The 19,004-nt window shown below is 38.4% G+C and overlaps 1 protein-coding gene across 3 annotated transcripts in view; it reads right to left on the bottom strand.

The window, feature by feature from the left end:
* Positions 1-18,058, bottom strand: part of PTPRC (protein tyrosine phosphatase receptor type C) — a 58,745-nt gene extending 40,687 nt beyond the window's left edge. The window contains exons 1-2 of one of the 3 annotated variants that reach the window (XM_057364243.1): positions 17,943-18,058; positions 17,740-17,857 (exon numbers count right to left, since the gene is read on the bottom strand). In XM_057364243.1, the coding sequence (XP_057220226.1) occupies positions 17,740-17,806 (67 nt within the window). In that variant the 5' untranslated portion in view covers positions 17,807-17,857; positions 17,943-18,058. The remainder of the gene's footprint in view (positions 1-17,739; positions 17,858-17,942) is intronic. The other 2 variants (XM_057364244.1, XM_057364245.1) reach the window with 2 other exon arrangements.
* Positions 18,059-19,004: the final 946 nt, after the last annotated feature.

The raw sequence follows: 19,004 nt of genomic DNA, 5'->3' as shown, positions 1-19,004 counted from the left end.
TTAAAAAAAAAACGGCAACAAGTCCCATTTCTGCTCTTCCCCAGGACCAAACACCTTGTGCTGTTATTCTGTTGGGCCCATTTCCCACACCAGTAACAAACTATAGCCAACCCTGGTTTCTCCAGTTACCTTATACTTCCACTGAACGGGAATCTCTGTGGGGCTGACTGCATGAAAACTTTGTAAAAAGGTGCTTTAGTTTCCTGTTTTATTGCTTCTATTACTTTTTAACAATCCAGCAGACCTGCCGAGTTATTCACAGCTTTTCTCATACACTGGAATAATTTGTTAATTTATTATGGTTTATGTGATTTCCTGAATTAATTTCTTAATTTTGGTAATAATCTGAACTTTACCTACAGCAGCTGATACTATCTTTAGCTAGCTTCACTGTAGATGGATTTTCATCTTCAGAAGACCACTATACAAACACTCATAACCCAGCTTTTATTTTTTCCTCTGGCTTTACTACTCCCTCTCCATTTAGGCTGAGGCACACACTTGCACATTGTGTTGTTATAATTTCCTTACAGGTTCTAGGATTTCAGTTTATATTTGTATATGTTCTTTCCATACATTTCAAAATGCTTTCTCCCAAAGCTATTTTTTAAACACTTGTCCCAGAAAAGACTACTGCTCATATTCTGCAGAAGTAGCACTGGGGATTTCAAAGGAGATGTAACTTTTACTCTTGAAATTATACCCAGAAGACAGCACATATATTTGCAATACATTACATTTATGTAACCTGCTCACATTTCTCACTTTCTAACACTAAGTGTGCATATAKTTTTACAAGACTAACTCCAAAAACTATATTTAATACAGAAGCTCTTCATGGCACATCTCTGCCAATGCCTTAYACTGTGCAAGGAGTCCTTTGGTTAGGTTTGCTGGGAGCTTGATACAACAGAGTGAATTAACTCCCTTTTTGTGTATGCCCAATTTCTGTCTAACTTAATGGTATTTGCAGTGAGATTCTACAAATGTGTGCCTTGTCCTCACAAAGAAGAATATAAACTCAAAGAGTGTGCACTCCCAAGCAGTGGGAATGGAGAAGGACTTTTCAGATGGCTAAAGCAAATTGCTGCATCAGCATATTGCTAGCTGTGCTTTTCTTAATATATTCTCYGTGAAAAAGCATCAATTAAAACAYGACGTTAAACTGAGTCTGTATTTGAATAAAAACTGSTGACTTACTACAGCAAGAGCAAATCAATGACTGGAAAAATTAYACACTGCCTAACATTATGATGAGAGGCATCCAAATGGCCTCAGGTTCCATCCTTAACGCTTCAGTAGAAATGGATGAGTATCACTGTACCAACAAACCTGAAAACGCTTCCAAGATTRCAGGTCCAGATCGAGCACCTGACACCAAAGGGGAAGCATCTCCATCTGCCAYCCTGGCTCTACACGAAGCCAGACTAAATCTGCAGCAGGGATGGAAGCAGCAATGTGTGTCAGGGTGACTTCCTGGACAGCCAGACAGCCAAGGCTGGCAGCCAGGGAAACATGTTTACAGCTGGACATGTCACACCACATTCTCTTCTACCTTATAATTTTTATGGATTTTTTAATTTCATAGTTTGTGTTATTAAGCTTTTGAAAAAGATTCCAATTAATACAGTTTCTGATACTTTTTAAAAAAAAACCAAACCAACAAATAATTGTCTGCTTAACAAAATTACAAAAATTAGAAAATGGAAAAAATCAGTTGATTTTAATAAATTTGCCCTGACAGACAGAGCACAAATGCCAGTGAAAAGAAATACAGAAAATTCATTCTGTTTAATTATTAATCAGCTGACAGTACAAAGGTAGTGCAATGGACCTGGATGTGTCCTCAAAAGGCCTCCAGTCTTTGTAAGCAAGAAAGTAATCAGAATTTGTTTTGCAGAAGATGAACAACCCCTGCATCTCCAGAGAATCCTTTGAATATCCCAAATCTGGAAAATCTGCCTGCTATGATGTTTAAACCCTTTTTTGTTTCTGCAGCATGCGGGCAACTCCTATCTGAGTTGAGAAACTAAGGAATCTTTTTGATTTCCTCTATTTTCCTCACAGCAAGGCTTCACCTATGAAAAAGGCACAAGCTGGGCTGGTGTTTGCCAATTTGTTCATTGCATTAATAAATCCATCAAAAGTAATAATAAAAACAGTTATTAGTAAGATTTSAATCACTGGACAATAAAACAATATTTAATCTAATTATATTTAGCAAAGAATCATCAAAGAGCCGAAATGCAGAAAGCATTTTGGATATTAAAAGAACAGCAGGAAAATTAAAAGCATTTGGTATTCAAGCATACCATAAAGATAATGAGCAGAGACCAAGCTAGGATCTATTTGCAATCAAACTGGTCTCTCCTCCAGAAACTGCGTTGTGAAGCATCTAGATGGAATCTGTGGTCAAGAAACATCTAACATTTCAAAAACTCAGCATCACACACTGCCAGTCATTCCCAGCATAATTGTGAGTGAAATCTCCTCTCTCTGTATGACAAGAAGTCASAGGGATTTGGGTTTGAGCTTGTTTTTGAGCTAAAAGCTTTGAAGCACTTTTCGTTCTGAAATGTGGCATCACAATGAATTCTGTGACAGATCATTTCCCTAATGATCACATTTCCTGTAGTGAGACTTTTCATCTTCCTCTATGACTGCACCAACACTGCAACCACACACACTGCAACACCTTCCACCTTCAGTGAAAAGGCTCTTAYAGTTCCAGAGGTTGGAACACAACACAAAGAAAGAGTCTCTCAGACTTAAGTCRTGGGTCAGGAGTCTGCATCACAGCACAGCTGATCTGTTTTGATTTGGGGGTTGGATTTATTTTACAGGAAAGGCAGACAGTAACTTCCAAAACAATCTACCTCTCTAAGACCCATCATCATCCTGATCATGTTAATTCCCATTTGCATTTGCCTCCTGCAGTGCCACAATAATTCCAGATCAGAAAATAAATGTAGTGGCTAAAGATACCGAGCCCTGCTACAAAATTACYGGGACATTATTGTTATTACTCTGCTCTTGATTTTTGCTTGTTCATGTTCATTGGAAAATGCCACCCTCTGATCTTACTCAACTGTCCAAGCAACCCTTTCATTGTGCTCAATTTGGTAGTACCTCTGACTAGAATTAGGCAGAAATCTTCTGTTGAAGCTGACAGCAATCCTCTCCCAGGAAGAAGAATGAATGTCCCCAAGTCTTCCTGAAACAGTCTGTGCTGAATGTCAGAGTAAGTTTCATGCCTTCACCCTTTGTTTGGATGACAGACATACAGGAGGTTAACCCAGGACTTCTGCAACTGGCTGAGGTGATGTGCAGGCCTTTTACAAGGCTGCTGATTRACCAATGGAGTTCATTAAATTTCATACAATTAGCAATGTTATGGGTTTGGATTGCTCAGTATTGCTTTTTGCCTCAGTTTGTTAAAAGAATGTGACTTCCTTTATGAAATTACAGTCACAACCAATCAACTTCAATGTTTAAATTAAAAAACACTCCTCCTTTTGTCTTCATTTCTGATCCTTACTTTTTTTTTGGCTTCTTACTCAGCAAAAGGTCCAGAGCATTTCTTTTTGTTCAGCAGTGACCTTTTAGAAGTCAGCAATCTGGATCTGTTTAAATTTAACATGGAAATAATAACTTTTATTTGCTAAAGTTCTGAGCTATTGTTCTGAGCTATTTGGAACAGTAAGATATTTATGAAGGTGCCTTGACGTCCATTTATATAGAAGAATTATTTTATATCAGYTCTGTGAGGTGACAATTTGCTATGATGAACAGGTGTTCCAAGGCTCTTTTGTTTTGCATTTCCTTTAATAATAATGTTTATCAGCACTTACTAAAATAAATATGTGGTCTGGCTYCTGCAAATACAAACCTTTCTCTCTAATGACATAAATATTTTACAAGGTAATAATGTCATTAAAAAAATGGTTTATSGGTCTTTCAAGAAAATCACATTTCTTTGTCTCACCTAAAAGATGAAAATGACTGACACTAACATTATTTTTCACTCAAAAGCACTTATATGTGTGTGACATAGCCAAGATCCAGGTACATTCCTGAAAGCAGGAATCTATTCTAAACCCTTGGGAAGAATCATTGTAGTTCTACTTTCATACATAAACTCWCATACTGTAAAAACTGACAGCCGGTTAATGGTTTGTGAATCCTGAATGGGGTCTATGGGGTGGCCAAGAGATCAAGCCTTGTATGTCTGGCCTGATAATGATGTCATTTAGTTTCACTATAAGGAATCCCGAGGAATTTGACCAAATTTAAACCRGTGAGTAACTTTGCTTTCTCAGTGGCAAATTTAAAGTAAAACAGTAAAACCTTATTAACAATGGTTTTAAAGAAAAGCTCTTTTTTCTTAGACAAAACTCTCATAAACATAGCTTGAAAGCTTCTCCAGGTAAGAATCTTCTGAAGAGATGCTATAATCATTTCTCTGAGCAGAATTCCTGCCCCACACCTGTAAGAATTGCCTATACTCTTTCTCAGACTGAAAGAATTACATTATTCTGCCTACACTTCCTGGAAACTGTGCCTAGGCCTGTGTGTCTGCTTTTATCAAAATATCCATCTAAGGTSAGGTAATTTTCCATACTCATCTAGAGACGAAGATGCTACCTAGCCTGATGAATCAATCCAAGAGTGTTAGTGCTTTTCCCTCAAAATGGATCAGATATAATCAGTAGGAAAATGAAGTGCATTATTTCCATGCCCGTTTCCAAACGTGCATAGAATTACAACCGTAGCAGATTCCACACTGTCCGCTGTGTACCCCCAAGTCAGCTCTTCCTTGGCTTTGGAGTTGGTGACAGGAGACRAGAGGCTGAGCAGCAAATCAGTCAGTAGGGCTAACTAGAGTTCTGCACTACTTCTGGCAGCTATRAAATGGGACACTGAGCACTAATTTGAAAACAGACAAAAGATAAAAAAGAGAAAAGAGATTAAAAATTGCTGTCACTGAAGAAATGCTGGAGATAAGCCAGTAGGTTTTCTTCCTCTTTAGATTAATGTCAAATGTTGATTKTGCCTTCAGTGCTAATTTACTTCTTACATGAGAAAGAAATCCCCTGATTTACGGGGAAAGAAAACCATGCCATTTGTTTTAGCATCAGGACTGCAGCTGCCCCTACAAGTTATGAGTAAGTCAGAATATTCATTGTAAGCTATTAAAAACATCACWATTTCCAAAAGAGATAAGGGATTTGGGAGCCCAAGTGATCCTCAAAATGTTCAATATACCCATTTAAAAAAGAAAAAAAAATCTGTCATCTTCCCCAGCAAAGAATATTAAGAAACTTGACTGAATTCAGTTAGTGTTGCATTGGTTCCTAATATGACCCAAAGAAAACAAAGTATTTTCTTTTACTATTTAATTCTTATCTTGRTATTACATTATTTTATGTTATTACAGTAACATAAAATTTACTTGGCCTTTTAACCTAGAAAGTCTTGAAATAGTCAACAAATCAATTTTCTTTTTTCTTCTTCAAACTTCTCTTACACCTGTGCAAAAATATTAAATATTTCTATACMATATTTTGCACTTAAATTTTCTACMAACATCCACTGTGMATGTCTTAATACTGATTAGGGATATAAAAATAAAGCCTGCAGCTCAAAACAGATACAGTRCACTGGTTTTTCAGAAGGATCTTTCCTCTGCTTCCATCTCAAATCTATGCACCATTAAATGAGAATTATACTGTCCCTTGTTCAAACTGAAACTTGAGACATTCTGAAAAGCATAATTCCACATTTCCTGAGGAAACACAGGTCTAGTGAAGATTGTTAAAAATATTCTCAATATTCATGTGATTTAGTTTTAATGTGGGCACCTAAATATTTAATTTTACCTTACTATGCATTTTAATAAAATCTAAACAAACAAACAAACCCACACCAACACACAAAACCCCCAGAATTTCATTATTATTTCTTCAGTTCTATTCCAAACATTTCAAGTGTAGCTCTGAAATAAGTTGATTTACTTCATTTACAATACTGTCAGAACTACAGCACAGAACTGCAGCCTAGAAAGTCACAGTATATACAATGTACAATGATTTTTTATAATAGAATCATACACACATAAGCTGTTCCAAAAGTCATTGTCCTGGGAACTAAGGCAATTAGTCAAGAGTTGGCRAATATCCATTTGCATTGGCAGTGCAAAGCCCCAGTTCCTTTCCTTTCCTAACACTGATGAATATCCACAGAGATCTTTCATTCTGTGATCACAGGCTGCTCCTCTGGTCCAGCACAGAATGTGGCCCCAGAGCATGTGAAGATACCTCTTCACATACCTGCAGAGCTCATTCTGTGCATGAGCCATGGAGTTAGGGAGGTAAAGAGCTGCACAAACAGAGATCCCAGAGCTAAGCAGTAAAATGGTGATTTAGGTAACAGGATTATATTCCAGCTCTCATCACAGAATTCTTCTGTGATGTTACAAAATCTACTCATACTAAATTTTACATGCAGCTATCATTACTAATCAGTCTGCATTTAACAGGTTCTTAATTTTATCAATCTGATTCACACAAGTGGTGACCTTTCAAAACTGCAAATTAACTGAAGGAGTAGGGAGCTTGTCTCGGATTAATCTTTCCGATTCATACACTGATTTCCTCTTTGGGCCATTTTGTCATCACAGAAATGAAAATCCATGTGTGTGTAGCACTTAGCTAGGGGAAGTGAGCACCAGCATCAAATAACTTAAGAAGAAACTTGTATTTCTGGTTSTAGAAAGTGTTCAATAGCAATTCTGTAAACATGGCCTGAACTAAACTTTGAGCAATGCATTTATAACACAGTGAATGGATTTAAATTCTCTACACAGAAAACTGAATCCAGGAGAGAAAAAAACCTCTTTCTGAAGCTCTTAAGACCTTCCTTCAGTGAAGACACTGATTGCATCCACCACCACTGTGAAGATCTGGTATCAGCCATATGTGAGATTTATCACTCCATCAGTCATTTGCAGTACTGTTCAAAGACTACCTTAGAGATCTAAAGGGATTTTTAAAAAGTCTGCAAGTTTACTATACCTGCTTCCTTCCACCTGTGGTTACTCATTATCTTAAGGAAAGGCTGCCATAACAGAGCTCAGATTTTAGAGAAAGATGATATTATTAAACAGTTATYACACACATACTCCACAATTCCATTCAAGCCTCTGCTTACAGTGGATCTTACCACTCATTGGCAGAGTCATTCCAAATCCTTAGCATTTCACAACAAAATCCTTTCACTCAAAATTTCAGCCATCTAGAACAAAAAGGTCCTTATGACCCTGATATCTAACACAGCAAATTAAAAACCATCARTTGCACAAAAGCAAACAAAAACAACAACAGTATCAAAAAGTCTGTCATTTCAATAAATATTTAAGGAAATATTCTATACTGTRTTATGGATCCAGGTCAGACATGAATTAATTGCAGGCAGTCCCCAGAGTTTGTATCTATAGAGTTCACCATCTGATATTCAGGAAACATGATTATTTTTTTCACTCTAAATATATCTGCTAGGTCAATTACATGCAACAATCAATTTATCATCATTATTAGTTTTTATGAGCACTGAGATATGAGAATGCTGAGCACACCCTACAARTTTTTTGAATGGAACTGAACAGAATGTGATCCCTCTTTTCCATTCCCAGATGCTGTTTATGTTAGTTCATCTCCTGCAGGTAGAGTAACAGCTACAAGAATTGAGGGTGAGATTACATGCTCTCCCATACAAGAGATTTAATGTATGTGTGTGTTTGTAACACATCATCTACACATTCTGTTGTTTGTTTACTGTATTTTACTCACTGGTGGAAGAATGCAATATGTTAATGAAAAGATTAAACAGCTGGAGAAAATAATCATTGCAAATAAATATAGTGCCTTTGTATGTGAYCTGATTTTTTATCATTTCCATATAGCAAGAGAAAAGCTTTGGAGTATTGTAAGTTTTTACTCCCAGTAGTTTTATCATTAAGTGTTATCTTCCAGGAATACTTGCACCAGTTGTCATGTAAAAAAGCTACAAGAGGACAATGTGGTAATACCTGCAATACACAGACCTATGCAGGAGGATTTGTTTTGAATCCTGGGTATAATTTATTGCATGCTGCATTGAATAAGGTCCCGTATATCCCCTCTTCAAGGAAAGGAAAAAAATAGCACAGAATGCAAGTTCTCTGCCTGGGCACACATGCTGCTATCACTTTTTCCATTCTCTGTCTTTCCTCTCTCCTCTATAGCATTCCCTTTTAAGAAATACCCATGCTGTCCAGAATCAGATCAGACATCCTTTGAGGACAAGACCTCATCCTACATTYATCCAGCACCTGGCCCAGCAAGAATGCTTGACCCCAGCTATAGCCAATAGCACTCCTACAAACACATAGGTCAGTCACACCCACACAGACGAGCAGTTCTTTCCTGACATCCCAAGTAGCTCCTTCTTGACTTTCCAAGTACACAGTTTTCGCAACTTCAAGAAAAAAAATCAGAAAATATTAACTTGCAGCTGCATGCTACATTTTTTCACACAGTCTCAGTGGCCAACACATGAAGGTCCTCTGAAAATCTGATCATTTTCTTCTATGTAAGTTCCCAASTATTTTGGAGCCAAAGCCAGAGATATCTCCTCCAAAACGCTTTCTCGGGGCAGCCAACAGGAAATCAGATATTGGAGTTTGAAGGTGTAAAAATAGAAAAAAAAACATACAAAAGAACCCCAAACCAACAAAACTAGAAAGATAAAATAAGTTCTGTAAGACACTTGAAAGTCTTTTCAGACTTTCCACTGACATCACCACTGATGTGAGGCTCAGGTGAGCAGCAATTCTATTGTGAAGAGAAACAGAGAGCATCAGCTGCAGCGAGAGCAGCTGAAAATGGCATTTCTGACATGCATTTTTTTACAAAAATGTCCTCCTTGCTCAGTGAAGAGTGTGGTTTTTAGAGGCTAGGGTTTGCAAATAGTCCTTCCCTTGCCATTTAAGGCATCCTCCTRCAATGACGACACACTTGTTGACACCCACACTGTAAATTATTTTCTTTCCAATATTAACGCACAAACTTCAGCTACTGCACCAAACATTTATCCATTTATTCAAGGCAGTACAAAACTGCATCTTAGCAGGCTGATAAACCCAGCATTAATTACAGSAGGAAGACACATACAGCTGTTACTGCATTTTTAATTAACTTTCAGAATAATCTGATCCACGTATCTTAGAAYTTTTGTGTGACCTTTTCTCCTGAACTAAAAGTTCTATGACTTCTAATTAACTTAATACATCCCATGTTGATTGAAAAGGCATCTGTAGGTGAGTTCCACCATGGTATGCCTCTGAAAATAATAACTTACTACATATTAAAACTTTAGTATTTTATCACTTCAACATCCTCATGGCCAAACAGATCAGCCTGCAGAAAAACATAAAATGCTAAATTTGGCACGCCAAACATCACTGGATTTTAAGAAAGTTTCATATCTGAGTATTATAAAACCTTGATCCATTGCTGTCAAGGTTAAATAGCTCTTTACAGATTTCACATTCATTTCCTTGAACTGCTTCCCTTGTATTCAGCACCATTTCATTGTAAAACTTCTAAACTGCAGACAGGAAGCTGACATTGGGTTAAGCTGCTATTATTCATACATTTTTTTCTAACAGTATTGGATGTCTCTCAGAAACATTTATTTCTAAGTCATTTTATTAGCAGACAAAGACAGCGAAATCAGAAATGCTACTAATGTCTACTAATGCATAACTCTTTCTGCTCTTTCACATCTTTCCCTCAAACCTCAACCCCATTTCTTACTTCAGACTCACACACCAGACTGCAGGTGTGTGGAGGATGTAGAAAGGTCTTTCACTTCTGTTGAGGCAGCACAGTTGAGCTCAGAAGCATTAATGAAGTTGCAAATGAAGTCAAGCTTTTTTGTGTACTTGTTAGGCAGTCTGAGGTATTCTAAATGTTACCCTTGCACTCACACACTCGGACACATTGCTCAGGCAGGCACATTCCCACCCTGTRTTTTGGGATGAGGGAGTTTGTGTGCTGCATACAAGAGAACTAGGGTAATAATCTGGTACTGCCATCAGGGACCGAGCAAAAAAAAATTCTCATAATTTAAAAAATACATGTTTCACCATTCAAATTCTTCCAAGAAAGTGTGATATGAATAAAGAAAACCTCCAGATACTCTATCCAAAACTCATTAAAACTGGAAGATTTTCTCTAAGGTGTATACACATATGATTTTACATTCATTTTAGACATCAAAAKTCTATCTCAAGTAGGTTAATCAAACTGCTGCATTAGCAACACTGGTCATCTTTCCTTTCATTATCTGAGAATGTGATTTTAAATCACATGCTGACAAAGTCAGCTTGGCCTGCACTTCTCTAAAGCAGTTATGTTTGTAACTGCTACCACTGAGACTCCTAAAACACATATTTACTAGATAGGCTTTCTATTGTATTTACCCTTAAGTGTGGAGGATACCTTACAACATGAAACCTTTTGCAGCTGTGATCTGTTTAGCACACCTCAGCTCATCCACAGACACAGGAAGTTAAGGGCTGGCAGTCCTGTTGTCTCAAGTTCTTACTGAGCAGCTTCAGTTATTTCACCCAGTAATGGCTAAAATAGAGACTACAGTTGATGTGATCACATTTTACAGAATTTCAGACTCGCTGAAGTTAAGCACAGTATGGACTGKTTTTACTCAGCACAAAAGTATAAGCTCCTCATTGACAACACCTGTGCTTTAGGACTGAGAAATAGCTAAAAAWTTTTAAAATTTATGCAGAAATAATTTGCTCCATGTTTTTTCTTTCTTTGCTCAGATGCACTATCCAAAATACTCTAATGCATAGCCAGTTTTACCACATTAATTGGTGGTAGTGTACATGTTGCAAGACACAGATATACCTGTAAATATTTAAGGAATTAGGACCCTACACTTTTCCACAAGCTAAGTGTTACTATCTTCAACTTCACAGATGATGAAACTGAGRTCTGGAGAAATAAAAGCAACACTTCACACCAGGAGCTTCTGAGACTGCCTAGACTGCAGCTGACTTCTGTCTCTTAGATCTTATTCTAGAAGCCTGACTCTTCTTTGCCACTTATTTTACCCTATTTTTCACCTACATATGTCTTAACTTACAAGCCTCCAAAAACMATTTAGGGCTTAATACTATCTTAAATATTCAATTAACAGTTTTGCAATGTATATGATTATGTGGAAAGGCATCTCTATCCCTATATTTTTGAACCATCTCAGCTGAAGTTCTKTATATACATTTCTCTGAGTGTAAAAACCTTTCAACTCATATAGTACATATATGCTTCATTTAGCAAACTACTGTTTCCTTATATGTTTTACAAAAAGCTTCATTGTATGGCTTCATTTTTGTATTTGACAGYTATTTTGATTATTTCTCTTACCGTCAGAAAAAGAATCTATTTCAAAAGGCAATTAAAAATATTGCTCCACAGAGTCCACATTTTTGAAACAACAAAAAAGTTATTCATGCACTACAAAAGGTACCTCTAGAGCTTTTTGCAAGGCAGTGGGATTATGAATGAAGAACAGGCAGATTGTAAGAAGAGTCTTTGAAACTAGAGAATAGAAACCCAAGCAAGCAGGCTAGCCGAGGAGGCACTGACACAGAGGGAATAACTGGAAGAACAGTACTGCAAAGTAGTGCTATGAAAGAAAAGAAGTGGATCCTGTTAGCTATACAACACTATGGATAATATAAGCTAGCACTGAAGTGCTCACAGCTAGGTTCTAAAATCCTGGCACTGAAGGCCCCAAACTGCTTTACTTGAAAGGGGAAAAAAACCTGGAAATAGATAAAATGCTGTAAGTTACTGAAATGCCAGTGAAAAAGATCTGTTTGCAAKGTATGGACAGCCTGGAAACACATCAGGACATGCAGGGTAAAAGAACAGTCAAGTTGTAGGAAAATAAACAACTTTCGTAACAGTATCTGTTATTTTAATCTTTATGTTTACAGGAGGAAGTCAGAATTTTGCCACTCTTTAAAACTTTTCACCTTTATTTTTGCACTGAAGTGCTTCATAGCCTAAACTGAGCTTTGAAGAGAGTCAACTGCTTCCTCCAAAATGTGTTAGGATGTACTTCATAAGTTTGTCTGAAAGAAAAAACTGCTTGATTTCCAGTTACATATGGTTCAAGACAAATCAGTGTGAACACCAGACATTTGTGGGTGATGCAGAAAGCAGCAGAGCTCGGGGACAATGGCTGCCCCGCAGGCGGGGCTGGCAGTCACAGTGGCAGCAGGCAGCGCAGTGAGCCCSTCTGTTCTGAGCAGGCACAAACACCCGGCCCAGCTCCGCCTAAGCCACTGCCCCCCTGTAACACGCGTGCTCTGCTGGGGGACTCAGAGGAACTCGCAGCCACAAAGAGCTGAGCTCTGGCTAGCGAGCCTTGCCCAGAACTTCACACCTTCTTGCAGCACTTCTCATTCCTCTGCTGTGTCTGGTTCCACTGTGCAGCTACGCCCCAGTCTGYGCTCTCCCCCTTTTGGTTCTCACCCTCGGTCAGGCAGCAGAGGAGGAACAACCTCCCAAAGAAAAGGGAATGACACAGGGCAGGCCTGCCCTTCACAGGGAGATGCAGACACCCTAACCACACCAGTAGTTGACTGCGTACAAAAAGTCAAGCCATGACAGCASAGTTAATTTCTTCTGCCTTCCTGGTGGACCAGATTTATGCTTATGGATATTACCTCTTAAAGTAGATTGAGAATGTGAACAGAGAACACAACATTTCCAGGGCTTGCTTTTCTTTCCTAACTCCCAGCATGATGAGAATATGTACCACAATGCAGCTGCACAGCAAAGCAGAATATATACAATATATTCCCATCTTCACTGTGGAGACTGCTGCTTGTTTAATGCATACACATGCTACCAGACTACCAGGCAGTTCTGAAGAGAGGTCATGGGAGTGAGAAAAACAGAGCTTGATTCCTGACACTTGACACATTTTGAAAGTKGCTTCATCCTGTTTCCTCCCCCAACTTTTTCTGCCTTATTTCATTATAAATGCAGTGTTTCTAACACRCAGCTATTGATTTGTTCTTCAGAACTCAAGTATATAAATATATATAGTTCACAAATAAATAAGTTCACAAATTAAAACCAAAGGAAGTGGTTTCAAATACCAAACCATCAAGAGCTGGACTTTGTTTAGAACTGGTCTCCGCATGGCAGTTCTTTCGGCTTTCGGTCTATGCTGGTCAATAGTCTTAGTATATCAATGTACTGATGTGAGTGAATAAAAATTACTAGAATAGGTCTTTTCCATACTATGTAAGAAAGACCCATTARTCCAGAACCAATATCTCTTGTGCTGTCTGCATTCACAGATACACCTATAGCACATCAACCACCCAGCGCTCTGCTTATGTTTGCACAGATCTAGGTGAATGAGTAAATAAAAGCCTAACTTGTGTCCTGCTCATAGCTTAAGTACRACACCATAATGAAACAAAACTGCTTCCAGTTTAGCAGCTGCTTGTGACTAGCCAGCCCAGGGAGCGAGCAGAACTGCTGACCAGCTGGGCACACCAACGCCCTGTCTCAGCTCTTTGGGAATAAAGTACTGCAGTGGTGCACAATGTGTAAAGCAGGCATTTGTTGTGAATGATAAAGAGGTCCCTGAGTGTAGAACTTTGGAGTATGCATTTCAGAAACCCTTAAGTGCACCACAACAACAAAAAAGAACTGTCCTAAACAGAACCTGGAGTGGGGCATACATAAGAGGACAACGTAAGTGTTATGCTCCAAAGCCTTCACTTTCTTCTACCTTAATAYATGCTCTGTTGTCAGAGCAATTCCCCTTATACTTTATCCTACACATAAAATGAACCAGTATTACTAAGATCCACTACTAAAAAAATTAGGTCAGGCAGACTCTTTCCAAGGGTAGAGACTAATCTGTGAAAAAGATTTKCACAGAAAATCAGAGCCATAGGATGAACTACGATGAGCTCTCTGCAAAGAAAATTTAATACTTCCAACTGGAAACTTGCACARCTGTTGGCATGGAGACTGCATGACCAGATTTCATGTGTGTGCTGATTTTGGCTGAGGTAGAGTTAATTTTCTTCACATTATGTATCATGGGGCTTTGTTTGGATTTGTGATGAACAATGGGGTTAATAATCCAGGGTTGTTTTCACTCCTGCTGAGCAGAGCTTACACAGTCAAGGCTTTTCCTGCTTCTCACACTGCCCCACTAGTGAGGAAGTTGTGGGTGCATAGGCTGGGAGAGGGCAYAGTTGGGACAGGTGACCCAACTCCCCAGAGGGATATTCCAGACCATGTGGCATCATGCTCAGTTCATAAAGCTGAAGAAGGAGGAAGTGGGGACATTCAGAGTGATGACATTTGTGTTCCTAAKTAACCATGACATGTGATGGAGCCCTGCTTTACTGGGGATGGTGAACACATGCCTGTCCAGAGGAAGCAATGAATTMATTCCTTGTTTTAATTTACCARCTAAACTGYCCTTATCCCAACCCWTGRTTTTTGTCACTTTTTCCTCACTTTTACCGTTCCAATTCTCTTCCCAATCCCAATGAGAGGCAGTGAGCATGCAGCTGTGTGGGGCTGAGTTACCAGATGGGATTAAAACACAACAGCCCTCTGGCATGCAATGTAGGGCTTGAATGAGCTGAGATAACAACAGATTTAACTGGAATGTGTTAGATGGRATTTATTGCCATTATTACTATTTGGCTGCTTTGGGCAGACTCCTGTGCTTGCCCTGGGCTTGATGCCTGATGATACATTAGTGTAGTGCTCATCAGTGGCTGCTTTTTGCTTTTGCTKCTGTTTTGCTGCTGCTCCCCTCACTCTGCTGTGCTTGGGGTCATTTTGAGGACAGCCATGGTGATGCACAGGGACTGGCAGATGGCTGGGGCATTGCTGCTGATACCCCACTGAGCAGGCATTGGTACCCCATAACCATGAAACAAACTCCTCTCCTGTCCTGAGTGACCACCACAACATGGAGGCAAAAGCCATGAACTAAATGGACATGCTGTGGAAATTTAATGAACACTGAGAGATTAAGGGAATAACCTCTATGTATTATACCAAAGGATGGGAATAGGTGATTCAGGTGGTGGTTAATGTTGTTTTGGACCTAAATGGTATGGGATAAAGAAGAAATCCCTGTCTTATCAACACAGTTTTCAGCACAAACCCAAAGCATAGTCCCGTAACTAGCCTTCTATGTCGAAAATTAACACTATCCCAGACAAAACCAGTACACTGTGCCTGCTGAAGATTGATACTTTTAACCTGGAAAAAAAAATTCACACCCAAAACTATCAAGCAATTATTTAGTTTCCTGAAATAAGGGAAGTGGCTCAGAAGGGGGTGAAAGCTTTTGAAAGCTGTCAGATTGCTAATACCTTTTGTGGAGGAGGGGGGAACTTGAAAAAATGATCTAATGGAAACAGTGCTTGTTCTGCAAGATTTCTTTGTTCCAAATGGAAGCAGAAGTGTTTTTTTGACTTTTTTTTAACCTGCATTGGGTTTTTGGGGGAGGGCTTTGGGGCATTAGTTGGTTTTTTKGGGGGTGTTTGGTTACCACTACACATCTCTTTCTTATCACAAAAATTAGTTGGATGCATGATTTTTAAATGAGAGATTTACCCAGTGGAAAGGACTTTGTGCAGGCCCTAACTTCTTTTTTATTTGGTTGTACTGTAGTTTGATACTCCTAAAAGTGGCTTAGTGATTACAGGAAATAAGAGATGTCTTATCAAATGTCTGAGCTTGTAGAGGAAGTCAGAAAACCTTAAAACTTCTACTCCTAAGTTTTCAAAATCACTAAATACAATGGGCTGTTAGAAAATAATTTTAGGAATAATAAAAGAAGCCCCAATGCCCACCCAACAATTACCATCAAGTGCCTGAAAACTGATTGCCATAAAACCAAAGCCTAAGCCACCCTTTCGAAATGCTGCTCCTCCATTAACAAACCCCTCCCTGGGAGCCTGGCAGAGCAATCTGCACAGCAAATATGAAGTAAATGTTGCTTCTGTCCCCCTGACAGRAGCAAGCTTTGTGCCAAACTGCATGGTAAAAACAAGGTCAATGGTGTTGTGTACCTGATATCACAGCATGAGACTTAATTGGTTTAAGTGTAGTGCAAAGGAGTTAAAATATCATTTTCTTGAGACTCCTCAGTTAAGTAAACGTAGAGACTACTATAGACTACTGTGTGTGAACAGAGAGAAATATCTATTACATGACATAAAATGCTACTACCCATTTATCTGTCTTCCAGCCCTCTCTGTCAGCTAACATGTTGACTGACTGTGGAGGTGGCTGAGAGAGCAGACAGTAACCTGCCTTTTCTGGAGAAAAGGTAGCAGTGGGAAGTCTCAGAAAGACTTATAAAATGGAAAGTAGGACAGCAGATAAAAAAAAGGACAGGAAAAAGCAAAAGATTTTGGTCCTTTCCTCTACAGTGCAGCATTCACTTGTTTTCTTACAATATCCAGCAGCTATCAACCAGATTTATGCAGTGCTGCCTCTGTTCAGAGACTTTGAGGGACAAGGGAGCTAATGCTCAGGCTTCAAATGTTCTTCTTAGCTGGCTATCAACTAAAGGCAGATCATTTKGTTGCTTCTATCAGTATAAACCTGGAGTTACTACAGTGACATGAGGGTAGAAGCATGAATAAATTCAATGTAAATGAAAAGAGATTTCAGCCCTGCATACAACTGGATGCCATTTCAGAAAAAATATTTCAAGCCACCTTTTAGGGTCAACATTACTATAGAGAAAAACTTTTTTCTCTGCCATCAAGTATCCCAGATTACATTACTAGCCAAACTGATGGAAGATACATACACATAAAATGCTGCATTTTGTTCTGAAGAAAATATTTTCTTGAACATAGGTACTTTTYTTGTCTTTACGTTAAGTATTACCTCAAGATTAATTGCTTTTCTTGCTACTCTTTATCTGTCACATCTAACATGTTTTGCAAGATCATCCTCTTACCCTCTGTCTCTCTCTCATAGAAGTAAAAAAAGTCAAGAAACAAATTCACCTGCAGTATGGCAGTTAAATATTCAAAAATCTATTTAAGGAGAAGTTTTTACAAAATAAATATTTATTATTTATTTCACAAATTAAGTAATTTACCAAGTGTAGCAATTAATTTACAATTTTCAGAATTTTTTACTAAGCCCACTGCAGTTAAAAAAATCAAAACTTGAGCAACTGTAAACCGATTCTGTCATCAGGGAGTGGCTGACATTGAGGGGAAGATTTTTTCTTTCTTAAACACAAAAAACAAAGTATTGCATCATGAGATGAAGCCAAACATAAAAATTACATTGAACAGGTTCATGTAAGACACCTACATTTACTCTTTTTCAAATACAACTACAATTGTGGGGCTTTATTTTTTTAAATGGTTCCTATAACTTTCAGATAGGAGAGTGCGGAAGACATTTTAGCCGAGGACATGATGCATCAGTCTTCTTGACCTAGGTTCTCACACCATTGCATATGATTGTATTCTAATTTCTAAACCAAGATGATATTTCTTCACTTTGCAAAGTTTTCGTTGGTTTTACATCTACACAGGATATTGAGGGATCAAAATGAGAGAAAGAAATATCAGTCGCTACCTACCTTTGAGAAAAGCATCCTGTCCCAGAAAGGCAACACCAAATGCTAAGAGTTTAAGCCACAAAAACATGGTTATTTCTGGAAATCAGGCGTATCCTTATGAAACAGCATGTGTCTCTCTCTGGAAAGCAAAATAAATGTTATCTGTCTGCAAAAGAATTTCTTCACAAAACTTGAACCCAAAAGGAGACTAACTAGGCACATACATCGCACTGCCGGCTTATCTGTGAAGAAGTTGCTTCCTCTGCTACCCTRACTAACCACCCGCTAACTCGAAATGCACTTGAGTGATGTCAGAGACTATTACTTCTTCAAAAAAACTTTCAGTTTCCAGGAAGTCAGAGGGGTTTTTCTTAAGTTCCTGCAGTAATACTTAGCTTCCTTAATTCAACTAAAATRGATTATTTTCAGCTATTTCTTCCTTTGCACGTAGCTACACAAGACTTCACTTTTCATAGGGCTGGATTTAACAGTCATTTTTTCTCCTCATGTGCGTTTTTCTACTGCACACATGCACTGATTCYCTTATTTGTTATACATGTTTCTTGAGATTTCTACTGAGAGAAAGAGAAACCCTGACAGGAGTCACCAAAGTACTGACAACAAGGCCTTCATAAAAAGGTGCATTCTCAAGTGAAGTAACTAATGATTAAATTAATATGCTTTAAACATGGGGTTGGACTAGAGGATCTCCTGAGGTCCCTTCTGACCCAAACTATTTTGTGATTCTGTGGGATATATTTCTGAATTTTTCTACAAGGATGTCTTTCTGATTATGACAGGAATGCATGACATGTAGATAGAGGCAGTCAGTTCTGTTTCCTGTAATGTTTGGTACCTAATTAGATCACGCAATACAATTCTTTCCCATGATAGTGCCAGAGGATTGTTGTCCCTTTCATGGACTTGATGCAAGGTACACTAAAGACGTTTTCCCACACTGCATGCACTGAGGTAGCTCCCAACAACTTGGTAGAAAACGCCCCTTATACAGCAGATTGCAAAGGGAAGAAATGTTGAGATTGCTTCTCTTAYTGAAGATTTCCAATGTTCTAAAAGAACATTGGAAGTAAGTCCTTCAGAGACTTCCTAACCATCACACAGGAAAACGTTGCACAAATCCACATAGTAATTCACAACTTATATGAGTGAATTGAACTCCTCATCAGATTAAACCCACCTTCTACAGCTTTCAGTCAAGTTTTATAACAGGACAAAATCTTAGCTTCCATTAAGCAGCAGGTCTTTATATAAAGTGGCTGTAACAA

Source organism: Malurus melanocephalus, unplaced genomic scaffold (genome assembly GCF_030028575.1).
Source record: "Malurus melanocephalus ecotype Western Australia unplaced genomic scaffold, MMel_1.1 scaffold_37, whole genome shotgun sequence".
NCBI lineage: Eukaryota > Metazoa > Chordata > Aves > Passeriformes > Maluridae > Malurus > Malurus melanocephalus.
This window is presented reverse-complemented; position numbering and strand designations above follow the sequence as displayed.